We start from the raw sequence: 13,275 nt of genomic DNA, 5'->3' as shown, positions 1-13,275 counted from the left end.
TGACCCAAAAGCCACACATCCGACTTAAAAGTCAATGCAATTCTTTTTCAAGTTTATATATATATATATATATATATATATATATATATATATATATATATATATATATATATATATATATATATATATATATAAAGTTCACTTTAACACCTGAATTATGGAGCATGTTTGTTGCATGCACATACCCTAAATTACTAAATGTATCAAAAAGGTCCATATTATCTTTGGTCAACAGGTGGTGTTTGCAAAAGCTTATTTGAAAGCAGAAGTCGGTGATTGTGAGTTAAGTTAGTACTAAGTGTTTATATTTAAAAGTTGGAGGTGTTTGCAAATTTACTGAAAATTAAATTAAATAGAAGATGCATGGTTATGGGTGTTTAAAAAATTATAGCTTAAAGTTGTTTATTTTCAGAGAAGTAAAAACAAAAGTTCATATCGGAAACACTTAAAAATAGATTATGAGCAAAAAAAACTTATAATCTATTTATAAGAAGCTTATTGTGGACATTGACAATTTTGGCCTGAAAAGTGTTTGTAAATTTATGTCTAATTCTCTCCACCACTTCCCAAAAATATGTCCCCAACTTTAAAATAGGGTTTTTTATTTGTTTTAGTACTTTTTTTTTATTTAATTGAATGAGGGTTTTTTTTTTTTTAAATGAATGAACCGCAGCCAACCATATAGGTGCATTGGGTAAACCTATGCTCTCGTATAATAGCTTGCAAACTATACGAGATAGGTAAACCACACTATGCTAACCATGTGTGATAAGCTCCACCTAGCGACCGTTGGCAAGCGAATTTGAACCTGAGTCAGTTGACAAAGGTTCACTTGCTCCAACTGCTAGACCATCCCCGCGGGACATTGAATGCGGGACATTGAATGAGGGCTTTAATCATCTTTTGAAATTACATTAGTGTTGATAAGCAAATTGAGGTTAATGCTTTGAGTAAATAGCCTACAGTCGATTATATATTTATTTATTTAATTGAATAAATGAACACACAATTGAATATGTAATTAGTAATAGATTAACTAAATTATACATAGATACAATTTTAAAAAAAAATTTTTGGAATTTAAATTGAGCAGAAAAAAATGCTCGGTAAGAAAAAAAAACCACGAGTTGTTTATTTCCAGAAAAAAAAAAATGAATTTAAAATAGAAAAAAAAAAAGTTTTGAGGTTAGGAAAATAAAATTATTAGTTTATTAGACAATCACACCAAAAAATAAATAGAAATAGGCAAACACAAGCCATAACTCAAATACATACAATTAAGGGGTAAAATTGGCCACAAGAAGTACAACGACCAATTTGCCATGTCGGCAAATACACACGATTGCAAATTAATAGTAAGGGTGCATTTAGTACGTTTTGTAATTTATAGGTGTTAATGCGACACACCCTATAATTTAGGGGTGCAAAGTGAACTTTGCCCTTCCTTTCGTAATTGATCTATCTGAACAAGGAACAGTGACTGAAGTAGTATTTTACTCATTCAGCACAAAATACACACAGTACCTAGGGTTAAAACAATTTTGGATAATTTGCATTAGAATTCTTCAAACTGTTTCATTTGAGTTAGGTCCGATAATTCTGAACCCACCTAACTCGCCCGCGCATGTGTAACGTAGGTGATCCAAGTACTTCATCGGAGTTGGTCAACTTCAAGCTCGATTTTGACAATAATCCCATTCGAATTTGAGAAAACATATATAGCACAAATGACTGATTCTAATTAGAGAACCCCGACATAATCGGACATATATAGTTTAGTAGAGAAAAGGAAAAAGAAAAAGGAAGGGGGACAATACATTTCCATAAAGGGCTATTATTTTAGGGTAAATTACGAAAACCCCCTAAATTTAGGCTAAATTACAAAGAACGCTCTCATCTATTTGTAATTACGAAATACCCTTGGCTTTTGTTTCCGTTTTACACGCTACAGCAACCCTCATGGAATCTTTTTTATTTCAGAGAATATTGTCCAAAATATGTCAGTTCTACCCCTGCAAACGTGACTTTTTTTTATGCTAACTTTTAAAGACAAAAGTTACCCTTAGAGGTGTGATAACACTAGAAGATTGTGAATATGTTATTTAAGAAGAATAAAGATTTCGCGTAAAGATAAGGGTAAGTTCTTCATTTTAAAAAGTAGGATAAAGAAATATCACGTTTGTAAATCGGTATTAATCTGAGAATATTCCCTGGAATTAAAAAAATTGCATAAAAAATCATATCATAAGGGAGTCGATGATGAAAACAAACATTATTAGGATTTTGATAATTACAGATAGGTGGGGATGTTTTTTATAATTTAGCCTAAGTCGGAGGTTTCCATAATTTACCATTTTTTTATTTTGTTGTAGTAGTAGGATTGATTATAAATATATATTTTAATTTTTAATATAATTTGTTTTTTTCGCACATATAACTCCAAAGTTCCAAACCGTCAAAAATACCTTCAATTTTATCAGCAGCAGAAGCAGCCAATGATAATAAGTCCTTCAATATTTCTTAATGAATTGAAGTGTTATTTATTAATTCAACTATCAATAGCACAACAGACTGCGGGTAGCAGATCTAATTTATGTTCTAAAAAATTAAAAATAAAAATTTGAACTCTTTGATGAATCTGAGTATCTTAATAATAATAATAATAATTATATCATGTATATATAAAGAGAACAAAAAATTCAAGGGGGGATTTAAATTCAATGAAATTCTTAATCTTCAATCTATTCGGGTTTCAGCTAAACATATTGGGAAGTGGCCGTACTGCCATGAACGCATCCACCATCTGCACAAAATACAAACGAACGATCAACTAAGTTCCATATACAACGAGTATAATCTCATAAAGTTTCAACAAACACGAAGAAAAAAATAATAATAATAATAAGGCGAAGAAATAAAGAATTCACCTCATCGGTAACAGCAGCTCGGGCCCGCTTATGTGTTTCAACCAGATCAGTTAACAGATCAACAAGCCGTTTCTTCACTTCACCCGTCAACAGACGACCTGCACCGTATTCCTGTTCAATTGTTGTAACATTAGCATTAGAGTGATTTCGTGGAGGATCAAAAATATAAATAATCGTAAGTAATACTACTTACTGTTCTTATATGTTCAAGTTCGGCATCATCCTCCAAGAAAAATCCGAGATATTTAATCGGAATATCTACCTGAATATGACATAGGAGAGAGAAGAGGCATCTATAAAATCAAATGCAAATTCATGAAACATAAATTCATAGTTTAATACTATATATCATCTAAGGTTTGTCTAATGAAGGCCTTCGTCCAGAATTAGTTATAATATTTACAGTAAATATTGATACCAAAAGTTCAATGTGAAATCAAATTAGTGAACGTGGAAAGACGTAAGTTTGAAATGATACCTCGAGATTTGCTCCATACTTGCGGTGATTTTCTACTGAATCTTGCCCACCAGAGAATGCGTATCTGTTTACCTGCAACCAAACAAATATTTATAATCGTAAACAACTGAACAAACAGAAGATAAAGAGACGGCACAAAAAGGTTTTGAAGTGAAACCTTGTTCTTTATGTCCTTAGCAGAATCAGTCACGTATATAGCAGAATTTGGATCGCTGGCAGACATTTTACCCGTGTCTCCCTGCAATACATGATTTCATGTAAGAATAATTTTTTTTTATATTTTGTTTATAGAAATAGAAGTTAAAACAAAATGAATGGTCAAGTAGTAAACTACGGCATGAAATTTGAAATAACGTATGGCTTCTGATGGATGGATAAAGTCGATGCAAGTGAGTTACGAGTAACACTTGTTTCCCAAAAATTAACATACAGTCCATCCTTTCACGTTTCACCTTCATGATTTACATTTTTAACATGAACAGAAAATTGACCTTACATTGAAACTTCTCGTCAAAAAAAAAATTGAGAAAAAAGAACAGGCATTTTTTTCTCAAATTATTAGATAATACCCACGAGCATATGAAAAACGAAAAAAGAGCAGTAACCTGAAGTGCAGGAAAGAATGACGATTCAATCAAAGCCGGCTTGTGATAACCTATTCGGGGAGCAACATCTCGTGTCATTCGGAAGTAGGGGTCCTGAGAAAAACTCATCAGAGATTCATAGTTAAACTCAAGAAAGAAAAAAAGATCGATCAGAGTTACAATATCCATTACAGGAGAATGTGAATTGTTTGAGACGCGGTACAAGTTTTCGACGATTTCGATTGTACAAATTCTTACGACTACTGTAGCGTATAAAATATTTAAGGCCCAAAGCCTGGCAAGTAGCAACTTTATGCAGAAAGTGCTATGTTTATTGATCAAACTCCATAAACAAATGAACTTAGCTTCCTATTGTTTTATTTTGTCTGCTTGATGGAACTTCTAAAACTTATCTGAACTACTAAATGTATCTAAGGAGAAATGAGGTCAAACCTGGTCAATTGCGCAAGGAATCAAGCAACGGAGGTTATCTTTCTCCGAGAACAGGTGTGGAAAGGAACTCGGAAAGGATGGAGCTGCCTAACAACATGCAAATTACTGAACTGTTAGCAACAAAGAATAAAGAGAACAAATAATGTAAATCCCGAGTAGAAAAATCACTTAAATTCGATATCCGGCAAAAGAAAACAAGAACAAGAAAACATGTAAATATTACGACCATTATGAAAACAACATTAGTAATGATGACAACAATGATGCAAAGATAATGTAGCTAATCAAATAAGAGGTAGAACTTAATACCTGAACAGGCGGAAAACTGACTTTTCCGATGTGATCTTCTCCACTGAAACCAAAGATACCGACTACCTGCAATACCACACGATTACATTATTTCTAGGCTTGATAACTATGAATAGTCAGAAAATTAACGCAAAAATAAAAATAAAAAATTGTATCGAGTTATTCTTCACCTTATTGTATGTAACGCACTTTGCAATCTTGACCATGTTCTTGTAGAAGGACCTGCACAATAACTTGCACAGTAAATTTACTGCTAGCACAAGTGTCATAAGAAACAAGAGACTTCTTAACCATACAAAATGAAGAGTACTAGGATTCCTGTCATATTTGATGATCATATGATAATTAAATGTGTGGAAAGTTGATGGAAATGTCAATTAAAATAATAAAGATTTTACGGCAATGTCTATTTGCTGAAAAGTGAATTAATGGTGGACACGGCACAAGAATTTATCTTAACTCATAAAAATATATCCAAAATCCTTGTTCGTTTTGCAAGGTTAATGTTCTTAACTCGTCAACAATATATACAACAAATTAATGTTCTTTTGAAAGTAATTACAAGTATAACCTATCATTTTCAAACCAACTTTTGATTTCACCAAAAAAAAAATCAACTCATTGAGTCAACGAAACAAAAACAAAACCCAAAAGACAATCTTCCTTTTTCCCTATCATTAGAGACGACATAATTATTTACATATATAAACGGCTTATATTATTATCCTTCAATAAGCTCCTAATATTAAGTTAATCAGTTCAAATACTATGACTCTATAAACGGAGATAACCGAGTTGAGGAACAAGGGGATTATAGGGTTGCATATCAAGATTGAAAGAAAAAAAACATTTAAACACTACCGCATTACTTCACAGTGCTTACATTGTAAAGATAAATAATTATCGATTACAAGCAAAGAGACGAAATACTCACCCTCCAATATAATCGAAGTCGGAGAAAATAAATGTCCTCGAAACATCGAATCCGCAAGCGATTATATCTTTAGCGTTTTCACGGGCAAGCCTCTGACTTTCCTCCACGGTCAAATTCTTCCACATGCACTTCTCATCGTCTGTCAATTGAATAACAAGCGGCACCTTGAATGCATCTTGCAGATACCTAAAAACCCCAATTAATGTAAAATTATGATAAATTAATTAAACCAATGAAGCATTTAGCTAGTTATCATCAAGAGTTAATTACAGTTAATTAAAAAAAAAAAAAAAAGGAATTAATATCTATTTTCTTAATTCTGAAAAAAAAATCAATTACTTGGTGAACATGAACGGGACGAGATGGCCCAAATGCAAGGCCTCGGAAGAGGGGCCCCGACCCGTGTAAAGATAGAACTTTTCGCCTCTCTCGTACGCATCGAGTAGGTCACTGAAATCTCGGTGGGCGAAGAAGACGCCGCGGCGGAGGAAGACGTGCGGCGGCCGGCCGGTGAGGCGGGCGACGCGGTCGACGAGTGATTGGTCGAGGCGCTGGCAGCCGAATCTGTCGATTAGCTTGTCGTAGTCAATTTTGCCGCCCTTTTCGGCGCTTACTTCCCATGGCGTAACTATCTGCTCCTCTTCTACTTGGTTATTCTGCTCCATTGATGTTGCAGAGTGGAGGATGGGAGTGAGGGGAGAGAGGAATATGCGTAGGGTTTTTCTTTCTCTCTCTCTCTCTTATTGGGAACGATGAGAAACGTAAGGGTGTTTTCGTCTTTTTATATAAACTTCGAAAAGGAAAGGGAATTTCCATAATATTTAATTATTTATTAACTATATAAACTTATTTCCCTAATCAAGGAAGTAGGGGTGGGCATTCGGGTCGGGTTATTCGGGTATAACCCGACCCGGTCGGGTATTACCCGACCGGATCGGGTAATTTTTTACGTAACCGGGTTTTTCCCGGGTTCGGGTACCCGGTGCTCCCAAACCGGGTCGGGTCCGGGTATTAGAAATCCTACCCGGGTACCCGATCGGGTACCCGGTTGAATTTTTTTTTTTTTTTTTTTTTTTTTTTTTTTATATATATATATATATATAAAGATATAAATATATATATATATATATATATATATATATATATATATATATATGTTTGTATGTATATATATGTATATCACTATATCAGTGTATATGTATATCAGTACATACTACATAGACATATATATACATACAAACATATATATATATATATATATATATATATATATATATATATATATATATATATGTATATCTTAAATAAAATTAGTTACTGTATTTTTCTAAAAAAAAAAAAAAAAAAAAAAAAGAGGAAAATAGCAAAACCCGAACACGACCCGAACCCGACCCGAGATAACCGGGTACCCGGCAACCGGGTACCCGGTTATTTCGGGTCGGGTTCGGGTATTTTTTTTTTTGCAAAAAACCCGAATAACCCGACCCGAATAACCCGAATAACCCGACCCGACCCGAATGCCCACCCCTACAAGGAAGTGTATTTATAATAAACTTTAAGAAATTAATGCGTAACTAATAGTAAGTATTTTGATTTATAATAATTTTTTAAAATATATTTTCATTCGTTATTATACAATATATATTATTTGACATTTTATTTAGTAGTTACTTTTCAATTTTATATAATCCAATAATTATTAGATTGTTATGTTATTTATTCTATCAAATAAATATAAAATTTTAAATATTGCATTGGACTTTTCAATTGATATTTTTAGTAAATTATTTGAATTATTTTTCCATGCAATGAAATTAGAAATATAATTATTGCTATGTTTAAAAAGTTAAGATACAAAATAATTGATGTTGAGGGGTAAATATTACATAAACTATACTTTAGAAGTGCAAAGTGTATTTAATCATTTCTTATAAATTGAATTTGTATAAACAAAAATTAACCCCAGTCAACAAAAACCACACCAAGCTGAAAAATAAACATAACAAGGGGGCCAAGAACTCTAACTAATCACTGCTCAATCTCTAATTATAGACAAAAAAAAAAAAATCTCAATCTAAAACCTCATATTAAATAAAATCAGCCATATTCATCGGCATTTCATCGATCTGTGCGTTGTAATACTGCTCGATATCTCTCAAAATCTTGATGTCGTCGCTGTTAACAAAATTTATCGCAACACCCTGCGTAATAAAGAAAGCGAACACGAAAAAAAACGATTATTTCTCCGCATTATTATTCAGAAAATAGAGATTGAAAACATATAGAATTGTTTTAGAAAGCTGTAAGAATACCTTTCTCCCAAAACGGCCAGACCTTCCAATGCGATGAATGTAGAGCTCTCGGTTATTAGGGAGATCATAGTTTATTACCAGTGAAACCTAATAAAAAAACCCGATAAGAAAATAAAAAATAATCAGTAATCATTCCATATATACAAAATACTCCATATCTAACTACAGTTAAACCTCTTCTATGAAGTAATACAGTCGGGACTGACAAAATTCTATTAATTTAGCGAGATATTAAATTATCGAGCTAATAATTTAGTACGTTTGTACCGAGTCGGGACCGTAAGAAATAATTATTTAAGTGAGATTATTAATTTATCTAGTATTAATTTATCGAGGTTCTACTGCAGAACCATGGAAGACGAAAGAAAATCAAAGGTCCCGTAAACCCACCAGGACATCAGAATATTCACACTTCTTCGACAGAGAAAAATCTTTTTTTTTATTCTTTTTTTTTGGTAGGAAAAAAAAAATCGGAAAAAGGAAGGGAAGCTAAAGATACCTGTTGAACATCCAATCCCCTAGCCCAAACATCTGTTGTAATAAGAACTCTCGTCTGACCGGACCGAAATTCACCCATAATTGCATCTCGCTCCCTTTGTGGCATATCTCCATGTATGGATGAGACTGTAAAGTTATTGTCGCGCATTTGTCTTGCTAGCCAATCAACCTGTTGTCCACCGAGAAAAAAAATTACAGTCGGGGAGAATAGTTTTCGCTACGTACTGAAATAAATTTTTGAAATCTTTCATAACGTGTTTTCGCTAAAATTAAAATATTAACAAGTACACATAACGTAATGAACTGTATAAGACAGTGAGTGAAGGGAGAACGACTTGTAATTTTACTTCATAATCGAATAAAGCTTAACAATAGCTAGCATTAAAGTACGTGAAGAATTTGAAACTAGAAAAAGAAAAGTTACCTTATCCTTTGTATTACAGAAGATAACAGCTTGAGTAATGATAAGTTGATCATAAAGATCACAAAGAGTGTCGAGTTTCCATTCTTCCCTTTCCACCGCAACAAAGAATTGCTTGATTCCCTGTCCCAAAAAAATTAAAACAAATCGAAAGTAAGACAAGAATTGCCGAGAGAGAGAGAGGGTTTTATAATTTGGAATTCTTAAAATCTAAATCACACATGCCAAAATAGAGCTACTTTTATGTTGCTTCTAGAAAAGTTACGAAGAAATGTTATTTAGTGGTATATCATATATATATATGATGGGGCGGGTTGAAAATTTAGTAGTAACTATCCAATATTCTTTTAGTCTCGAGCACATAATATGTTTACTCATACAAGAACACGTAGAATAACAAGAAGCCTACCTCCAATGCCAATTCATCACGCTTGACAAGGATCCGAACTGGATCGGTCATGAATTTACTTGTTATTTCCAATATTTCATTTGGAAGGGTAGCGGAGATTAAGACAACCTACATTCACAGAATATCAAATAAATAATCAGCAAATAAAAAGATCTAAAACTTTGGCGATTTTCAGGAAGCTTTATATTGATGAAAGACGCATTATCTCTACTGCCCGTGACGACATATTTTCATGGTATATATACCTGCAGCTCGGCTGGAAGATATCTATAAATATCATAAATCTGATCTTTAAACCCTCTGCTCAACATTTCATCGGATTCGTCCTAACAAAATCCATACAAAGAAAAATTAATTATTGAAACCGTAATCGAGATTCAAAACAACCCAACTAAGCATGAATAAGAATATCTCACAAGTTGACAAAATCAAGAGAGCACCACGCATTATCTATACCAACATCAAAATAAAAGGAGAAAGTGAAACTCACAAGAATTAATAATTTGATCGATTTAGTTCGTAAAGTTCTCCTCTTGATCATGTCGCAAACTCTACCAGGAGTGCCCGACACAACATGAACTCCGTGCTCTAGTTTCCGTATATCCTCGCCCACACTTTTGCCTCCAATGCAAGCATGAGCTTTCACATTTATATAGTCACCAATTCCCAGTATTACTTTCTCTGTTTGGGCAGCTAATTCCCTTGTAGGTGACAAAATCAAGGCTTGAACCCTAATTGTTAAGGAAAAAAGTAAATTAAATCAAATTGAACATAGAGTTTATAAATTTAATTCAACATATAGTAAATTAAATCAAATTTAACACCAATAATAATAATAACAAAAAGGGGCAAATTACGGCCACCCTTGAGTTATAGTCAAATTATGAAAACCCCATCCTGTTTTGGGTAATTAGAGTCACCCATCAACTATGTATTATCTTACAAAAATACCCTTCCAGAGGTAAATTTAGGAATGTTAAATCGATAAAACCGAACCGAAATTTTGGTCCGCCAACATTTAATACCATTTAGCGAACTGAATATACAATTCGGTTCGGTAAATAACCAAATTACATAAATTTTACGTAAAAATATTTAAAAGGAGGGGTGGCCGTAATTACCCAAACATGAGGGATTTTTTCGTAATTTGGCCATACTTCACGGGTGGCCGTAATTTGCCCCAAAAAAAACTATTTGTAACTTAAAACTATTGCACAAACCTAGAAATTTCAAGTGAAAAGACTCAATTGGAAGCATAATCTAAACCTCAAAAACAACATAATTACTGAAGAAAAAGGAAAATCAATTGAAAATTTAAAAAAAAAAAAAAACATACTCGGAGGATTTGGTATCGGCAATCTGACAGGCGGCGAGGGCAATCATGGAAGTTTTCCCCGTACCAGACTGCGCCTGAGCAATGACGTCACGGCCGGAGATAATTGGAAGAACGGCGCGCTGTTGAATGGCGGAAGGCTTCTCGAAGCCGTAGTTGTAGATTCCTCTGAGCAGATCGTCCTTTATCCCCATCTCGTCGAAGCTCAAAATTGGCTTCACACCTTTCGACGTCTCGAACACAAGCTTCGAATCGTCCTCCTCCATCGCCCGCCGCCCGCCGCCGCCGCCTCCTCTCCGAATCCCCGCCGCCGCCATATTGATTTATTCAGTAGCGTCGGGGGAATTAACACCTGGAAAATTGATTGCGCGGAGAAAAAACTAATACTGCCCTAACTCTTAAGTAAAGATTTCGCGATTTTTGAATCTTATGGAATCCGAACTATATATATATATATATATATATATATATAGGTGTTTGATTTAATGTTAAATAACACTTACGTCCTCGAAATTTATATAATCATAGTTAGACCCTTTCGTGTTTTGGAAATTATATAATACCGGTTTTTAAATTTTGGTGATATAAGATTTAACCCCATTTGATGGTTGATTTGATTTGTCAGAAATGTACTTGCCCTACATTAGAATATCAGTTAGATTATATAATCGGCCCCTTTGAATTGTGTATATTTACATAGAGACCCTTATATTCGAAACATATTACATAAACCTCTCTTTAGAAACACCCCCTAAGATTTAATTTTAACTATTTTCTGCATAGTCGCAAAAATAAGATAAAAACCATAGTTTGTTCCTTGAAACAAATAAATATAAACGTTGCAATTTGCAAATATCTAATCTTTAAGTAATTATATGAAAAAAAATGAATTAGAGTTCAAAATGAAGAAATATAAAACAAATAGAAGTAATTCTAGAACAAATATATCATTTATTTAACTATTAATTTTATCGAACTCAACACATGAATGAATTGTGTTTAACAAAATGGCTCAAGCCTATCCTGATTCACTAAAAAAATAGGTTCGGCTCAAACATAATTGGATCGAACAATCTAGTTTCGGTTAGGTCTAACTCAATTGCTACTTCTATTTACATATGTACTCCATTTGTTCCACCCACAATATCCGTCTCTTTCGAGAATTTATTTCATCCCATATTAGGTGTCACTTTACAATTCTAATGGTGCATCAATTATATATTTTTCAGTTATACCCTTATTAAATCTCCGACATTCTTTCAACATTATTTAATAGACAAGGGTATTTTGGTCTATCGAATATATATTTTTCTAAATTTAAGATATATTTGTTGAGTATCTTAATACTTGTGTAAAGATGAAAAACGACTCCTACTTGGAAACGGGCCTCGTAAAATGCAACCTACGTACATATTGTTAAAAAATATTTCGGCCCCTTTTCCACATGGGCCTTGAGAAGGTGCCCAACTTTGCATCGGTAAGAGAAAAAAGGAAAAAACAAATTTAATTTGGCCTTGTTGTAAAGTATTATTATTTAGGGTAAATTACAAACACCCCTCTGATGTATGGTCAAATTACAAAAACCTCCCTCTTGTTTGGATAATTACATCTACCCCCCTCAACTCCTCAAATTTAGTGGAATCTTCGAGATTATATGGAATATTATCACTTTTGTACCCGTTTTATCCCATTCAAACTCTACAATATGAAGCAAGATGATCATAATATGTGATTTTTAGCTTGTATATATCACTTTGTGGTGCATCGGAAACTGTATTTTTTACACAAAACGAGTACAAACTAGAGCACATTTCACGGAATCTAGATGACTATGTTGAATTTGGCACCATAAAGGTGGATGTCTAAGAAAAAATCATAGTTGAGGGGGTTAGATGTAATTATCCAAACAAGAGGGGTGTTTTTGTAATTTGACCATACCTCAGGGGGTGTTTGTAATTTACCCTATTATTTATTTTGTAAATAGGAATGGCACATGTTGCGTGTGTGTGTGTGTGTGTGTTTTTCTTTTCCAACTAATTTAAATAAGCAATAATTTGTTAAAGTTTGTGGGTGTCTTTTTTTTCATCAACTCCTTACTTCTGTCGAAGTGCTTTATTAGGTTAGCTTTTTAGTCCTATTACACATGGAACAATTATAGTCAGCCTCGAGGTTAGGTTAAATTGCGAAACAATCCCTCTTGTTCGTGTAATTACGATTATCCTCTCAACTATGTATTTACTTACAAAAAAAAAAAAAATCATTTACTTAGTAGGTAATTTGACACCGTACTAGTTCAGTGGGACATTATATAGTTGAGGGATATGATTGTAATTATATTATCAATATATTTATATAAGTTTTGTCTTTTATTTGAGAATTGAATATATTTTCAAGGTAATGGTGAAAAGACTTGAGAGATGACTAATCAATCCAACTAAAAGTGTAAAGTTCAGCAAGTAAAAAACAAAGATATGCAAATTAGGTAGAGTTTTCGTACGCAAATGTCTACCTGCTACAATGTTTTTATAATTACAAAAAGGGGCTCCTTTGAAAAATCTCTTTAATCTTTTTTAATCAAGGATAGGTGCAATTACTTTTTTAGTTATTAGTGGTTGAT

At 33.2% G+C, this 13,275-nt stretch overlaps 2 protein-coding genes across 2 annotated transcripts; both read right to left on the bottom strand.

Annotated features, from left to right (window-relative positions):
* Positions 1-2,608: 2,608 nt before the first annotated feature.
* LOC105967221 (Nucleotidylyl transferase superfamily protein) lies at positions 2,609-6,479 on the bottom strand. Its single transcript, XM_012991819.2, has 11 exons — positions 6,025-6,479; positions 5,686-5,871; positions 4,922-4,973; positions 4,752-4,817; positions 4,443-4,529; positions 4,011-4,103; positions 3,563-3,643; positions 3,406-3,477; positions 3,121-3,189; positions 2,928-3,038; positions 2,609-2,803 (listed from the first exon to the last, which is right to left on the bottom strand). The coding sequence occupies exons 1-11, from the start codon at positions 6,348-6,350 to the stop codon at positions 2,753-2,755; spliced, it is 1,194 nt and encodes a 397-aa protein (XP_012847273.2). The 5' UTR covers positions 6,351-6,479; the 3' UTR covers positions 2,609-2,752.
* Positions 6,480-7,582: 1,103 nt separating this feature from the next.
* On the bottom strand, positions 7,583-11,107 carry LOC105967258 (eukaryotic initiation factor 4A-3). The gene is made up of 8 exons (XM_012991860.2): positions 10,662-11,107; positions 9,816-10,056; positions 9,571-9,651; positions 9,326-9,433; positions 8,920-9,039; positions 8,497-8,664; positions 7,998-8,084; positions 7,583-7,886 (listed from the first exon to the last, which is right to left on the bottom strand). Exons 1-8 carry the CDS (start codon positions 10,973-10,975, stop codon positions 7,773-7,775), a joined length of 1,233 nt encoding a protein of 410 aa, XP_012847314.1. The 5' UTR covers positions 10,976-11,107; the 3' UTR covers positions 7,583-7,772.
* Between the last annotated feature and the right edge of the window lie 2,168 nt (positions 11,108-13,275).

The sequence above is a fragment of the Erythranthe guttata genome, chromosome 5, assembly GCF_056151865.1.
Source record: "Erythranthe guttata isolate IM_541 chromosome 5, IM_541, whole genome shotgun sequence".
In the NCBI taxonomy this organism is placed as follows: Eukaryota; Viridiplantae; Streptophyta; class Magnoliopsida; order Lamiales; family Phrymaceae; genus Erythranthe; species Erythranthe guttata.
Note: the sequence above shows the minus strand (reverse complement) of the source record. Positions and strands in the feature narration are given on the sequence as shown.

Coding starts and splice junctions, on each gene's coding strand:
- LOC105967258 (XM_012991860.2), bottom strand. CDS start 10,975: ATGGCGGCGGCGGGGATTCGGAGAGGAGGCGGCGGCGGCGGGCGGCGG. Junction 8,665..8,919: donor TCTGTAATACAAAGGATAAG/GTAACTTTTCTT, acceptor GGTGGACAACAG/GTTGATTGGCTAGCAAGACA. Junction 7,887..7,997: donor CTGGCCGTTTTGGGAGAAAG/GTATTCTTACAG, acceptor TTTATTACGCAG/GGTGTTGCGATAAATTTTGT.
- LOC105967221 (XM_012991819.2), bottom strand. CDS start 6,350: ATGGAGCAGAATAACCAAGTAGAAGAGGAGCAGATAGTTACGCCATGG. Junction 5,872..6,024: donor GTCCCGTTCATGTTCACCAA/GTAATTGATTTT, acceptor TGGGGTTTTTAG/GTATCTGCAAGATGCATTCA. Junction 4,818..4,921: donor AGTGCGTTACATACAATAAG/GTGAAGAATAAC, acceptor GTGGTATTGCAG/GTAGTCGGTATCTTTGGTTT.